General features: G+C 34.3%; 1 protein-coding gene across 1 annotated transcript; it reads left to right on the top strand.

The window, feature by feature from the left end:
• The first annotated feature begins 2,005 nt into the window (after positions 1-2,005).
• LOC111276096 (aspartic proteinase NANA, chloroplast-like) lies at positions 2,006-4,536 on the top strand. Its single transcript, XM_022861909.2, has 2 exons — positions 2,006-2,726; positions 3,608-4,536. Exons 1-2 carry the CDS (start codon positions 2,134-2,136, stop codon positions 4,431-4,433), a joined length of 1,419 nt encoding a protein of 472 aa, XP_022717644.2. The 5' UTR covers positions 2,006-2,133; the 3' UTR covers positions 4,434-4,536.
• The last annotated feature ends 857 nt before the right edge of the window (positions 4,537-5,393 follow it).

Genomic DNA, 5,393 nt, shown 5'->3' on the forward strand with positions numbered 1-5,393 from the left:
CAGCTTTCCCATTTCATACTTGGAAATTTTGGATTGCTAAACCACTACAACTGTTACATTTCATGCCTCATTTCTTTTTATCGGCTGGATTTGTCATAGTTATATTTGTACATGTGAACAATGGTTAAATAATAATAATAATAATAATAATAATAAAACCTTAGTTTCAGGTTGTTATCATTATCTTCATTCAATAATCTCCAAGGATGTGCGGAGATTAAGGCGTTAATTTGTTTTTTTCTTTGTTATATTTAATGAAAGAAGAACCTTCACATTAAGTCAGAAGTCCATGTATTCTAGAAAATTTCGAAATTTAATTTCTTTTTATTATATTTCATACAAAATTTGAAAATGTCATATGTTAATTAATCCACACCAGATTTGTATTTTAATTTATCTTTAAAAAAAAAAAACATTAATTTGATATTTTAAATTTGTTAATAATTCAATTCAAACGAAAAAAATGAGATTCCCGAAATTTTCCTATCCCAAATATCCCAAAACCTTAAACTCCCAACGCGCAAACATCTAAACAAGTGAATTTCTCTTTCAACAAAAAAATGAATTTCCAAAACCTTAAAATCTGCGCTCTTGGTTTTTCTTGTGTTGCGATTTGGGGTTGGAGGCTTCAAAAGGTTTCTTCTTTAAAATTCAACCGTGACTGCTCTTGTTAATTATGGTCTTTGCAGATCTGTTTATTATTAGATTGGTGATAAAAAAAAAAACCCACCTTTGGTTGTCTATTTTGTTCGAGAGTTTCAGGTTCAAAGGGGTAGTTTCCACGTAAATTTTAGTGATATTTGGGCGCCGGTGCAGGGCAGTTGGTTGCTGGGATCTGGATTTTATGGCAGTTGAGGGTGAATTTTTTTGGTTTTGTTTTATTTTTTAGTTATTAATGTTTAATAAATTAATATTTTATTATTAGTTTAAAGATATTAAAATTAATTATTAATTGTTTTTTAAAAAAAATTGTTTATTTTTAATTTTTTAAATTTAATCCAATCAAAATATCGTATATTTTAATTGAGGGAAAACGTTACATTATCATATTTAATGTAAAAATTATGATAAAATTAAAAAAATACCAGATTAAATTTATATAAATTATAATAAAGAGATTAAATTTTAAAATTTGTCAAGAAGTTAATTTGACCAAAGAACAATGAATCCTCTTTCCATGCCATCTGCAGCCAGCTGGGCGCGTTCAGAAAGTCCACCGCGTGACTCGTTCTTTACAGCTTTTTCACACCCTTGTACAATTTGCCTCCACCTATTCTCATACTTTGATCATCTATGCACAATCTTTTTATATATAAAATAATTCAACCACAATTGATCCAATAAAAACAATATCTTTATGTTAAATTATATTGTTTGAACGCTTATTGAATTTCTAACAATTACTCACTCAAGAGAATACAAAATATTTGTTGAGATTCATGTATATTACTTTAATATATTTTCATTTCCGCTCAAATTGAGAATGAATCCCCACCGCACTAGTGGCCATCACCGAAACCATACTTGAAAAGTATCATATATATATATATATATACACATGGAAAATTCAAATCCATTAATTAGGAAAGTTTCCTGTTGGGTTTAGACCCTCATTGAGGTTCATTTATTTATTTTTAATATAATAGAGGTTATAATTTAAGAATAAAGAAAAATTTTCGATACATCAGTTATTATTATTTTTGTAAATAATTAAATAAATCAATTAAATTATATTTTGTATTTTAATATTCATTTATTTTTATTATTATGTATATATGATAAAAATAAATACAACAAGGCAACGCAGCACAATAAGTGAGGAGAGAGGTAATTCAACTTTGGAAATTGATTAATTTATTATTAAAACTTGATATAAGCGGAAAGGAAACAAAGATGAAATGATGAGAGCTGTGGTTGAAGCCTACAAGCAACAAAATTTTGTAGCATATCCTAATCCAAAAGAGCGAATTAAAGGCGCCTCACTTTGTAGCATAGCTACCAACCAAATAAGCTTTTGATTACATATATATTGCAACATCTCCCCCACCAGGCAGTGGCACCGAATGAGCTTCTAATTCTCTCTCCCCTTTCTTTTTTCTTTTGCCTTTTTCCTTTTGCCAACAGTATACAGTTATGAAGGGGAGGCTGATTTTCCTCCTTTTGATCCTCTTGCTTGTCATCGTTCAATATTCCAATTCCATCACGTTGGAGCTAATACATAGGCATGCTCTTCAGCTCAACAACAATGGGCCTACAACTCAGCAACAACGCCTCAAGGACCTTCTTCACCATGACTTTATCCGCCACAATATCATCTCCCACAAATGGCGCCAAGGCCTTCAACCAACAACCAGAAGCACAAGACAAGCCACGGAGGAGACACCCAGCGCTGCCATTGAAATGCCACTTGCCTCGGGTAGAGATTTTGGAATAGGCCAGTACATTACATCTTTTAAAGTTGGGACGCCATCGCAGCAAATTAGGAGGTTGATCGTGGACACAGGGAGTGATTTAACATGGATCAATTGTAGATATCTGTGTGCCGCCCAAGGTGACAATTGTACCAAAGGGAGGAGGATAAAGCGAAGGAGGGTGTTCAATGCTCGTTTATCTTCTTCCTTTAGGCCAGTTCCTTGCTTTTCACACATGTGTAAAGTTGACCTTATGACTCTCTTCTCTCTTAAAACCTGCCCTACTCCACTTGCTCCTTGCGCCTATGATTACAGGTACATTCACTTCCAATCTTGATTACATTATAATTAAGGACTATTTTCAACCTTGTCTTGAATACTCGGGGCAAAAAAATGGAGTTAATCTATAACACTATGCATGACACGTTAAGAATCCAATGTTGGTAATAGTTCACTCGAGCTGAGATTTTTCTTTTTTTCAACTTGTGGGGATAATAGTTGCCTTCTTTTGCTCATAGAAATCCAAATTCACTCGGAAACTCGTACTCTTCGAAAAGTACTTCAAAAAAAAAAAATGAAAAGTCATAGCAGCATAGGAGCGGAGAAGAAAGAAACGATTCAACTAAAACTAGTTTGCAAATTTGTCCCTTTTTATCTTCCCCACGGTCGGTGGAGCTCAGTTTAAAAACAAACCCAGCCTAAAATGGTCGGCATATGCCTTTTCAAATAAATTTCTAAAGTTGGATTTGGGAGCTAGGGACTTTGATGGCAAGTGCTGTTGGGAGTTATTAGCTGCTTAGGCAGTCTTTGTGATATTTATGTCCAATTACGGTGACAGCTACTTTTGATCACAGCCATATAGTAATGGATGCGATCCGGCCTCATTTATAGTTTGGCTTTAAATGCAGAGAACCAACCAGGGCTAGGCTAAGTCACATCCAAACTCTCTAGCTGTCTGGATCGTGTAGTTAATATTGATTCAGAAAACAAGATAACCTGCAAATACAATAACCCATTGCTCTCTTAACCACATCCAACGCACGATGTTAGTGGTAGTTATTGTTAGTGGGTAAGGTTCACATGACCCAAAAATTTTGGTACCAAAAACAGGACCTTGTACTCCTGGAGTAGGGGTCTGATTTTGGGAAATGCAAACCCTCGTTCCTTGCGGCGACATTAAAACTTGTTTTGAACAGGTATTCAGATGGGTCTGCTGCATTGGGCGTCTTTGCCAACGAGACCGTCATTGTTGGCCACACCAATGGTAGGAAGACGAGACTACATAATGTGCTAATTGGGTGCAGTGACTCTTTCCGGGGCCCAACTTTGCAAAATGTTGATGGTGTCATGGGGTTGGCCTATAGCAAGTATTCCTTTGCAACAAAAGCTGCGGAAAATTTGGGTGGAAAGTTCTCTTATTGCCTCGTTGATCACTTGAGCCACATAAATGCTACCAATTATCTCATCTTCGGTGCAAATCATAACCAAGTAACAGTGTTGGGCGATACTCGTTATACCAGGCTGGAGCTGAATTTGGTCAGTTCATTCTATGCTGTAAATGTTGTGGGAATCTCAGTGGGTGGCAAAATGTTGGATATACCATTACAAGTATGGGACACAACGAAAGGGGGTGGAACAATCCTTGACTCTGGCACCAGCCTCACATTCCTGACAGATCCAGCATACCAACCAGTGATGGAAGCAATCAAGAAGTCAGTTTCCAAGTACCAAAGAGTGAAGTTGGATGGGGTACCAATGGAGTATTGCTTCAACGCTACTGGTTTTGATGAGACTTTAGTCCCAAAATTGATTATTCACTTCGCAGATGGAGCTCGGTTTGAGCCACACTGGAAGAGCTATGTCATTGCCGCTGCTGATGGAGTTAGGTGTCTAGGATTTTTATCAGCAAGTTTTCCAGGCGCAGCTGTTATTGGAAATATTATGCAACAAAACTATCTATGGGAATTTGATTTAGCAGGGAACAAATTGGGTTTTGCCCCATCAGCATGCAGTAGTAGCTAGTTTTTGTTTTTCTTTTCACAGGTTGTTATCAATTCTTTGTAATTCCTTGGTTTTTAAAATCGTTGCTCTCGCCCGTATTGATTAATCAACTGTTCCTATCGTATCTTGGATTCGGTTCGGATCTGACCCTAGTTTCTTGGGTTAACATCGGTTGAGTTATGTGACACACTGGTCTTTTTCCAACAGGTCTGACCCAACGGGATTTTTGTAAAATTGGGTTGGATCATATGTCAAAAGTTATTTATTTATTTATTTTTAAAACTCGTATATATTTCTTAAAATTATTTTATATAAACTATTTTAAAAATATATTTGAATATTGATTAATGATTCAAATTTTGTTGCGTTTGTTTAAAAAATAAAAGAATTAAATTTATAAAAAATATTTGAATATTGATTACTTTTTTGAGTTCCACCACAAATATCAAGCCAATTACAAGCCAATTACAAGTTCACAACCTATAATCGGTCATTTTCAAATTTATTTTATATATGAACCCCATGCCTTATAACTACGGAGGAATTCCAGTATTTTGAATAAGAACATAGTACTATAGCTTTTTGAAAGTTGAATTGTACTAGAAAATTAGCAATTTAATGAGCGCAATAATGATTTGATGCAAACACTTATAAGACACGTTTACAAAATAAAATAAAATAAAAAGAGATTACATTAGAACTTACCTCAAGACAAAAAAAAAAGAAAAAAAAGAAAGTTGTGATGAAGGAGATAAACAAGGTTGAAATGATAGGTTTTGGTTGTCATAAGAATATAGTTTTTTGGTGTTATCAAAACAATCAAATTTTCTTTAAAAAAGTGTTTGAAGAAGAAAATAGTAGGTCAATCCTTCTTTAAATGTACCTACATTTTTTCTCTTAGCTATCCTAACTAAGCACAATCCACTAGTAGAAAATTTCTTTTACAAATTATAATTCTTATATTTTAAGGTCAAGATAACA

The sequence above is a fragment of the Durio zibethinus genome, chromosome 25, assembly GCF_047325235.1.
Source record: "Durio zibethinus cultivar Kanyao isolate XHJ-2024 chromosome 25, ASM4732523v1, whole genome shotgun sequence".
In the NCBI taxonomy this organism is placed as follows: domain Eukaryota; kingdom Viridiplantae; phylum Streptophyta; class Magnoliopsida; order Malvales; family Malvaceae; genus Durio; species Durio zibethinus.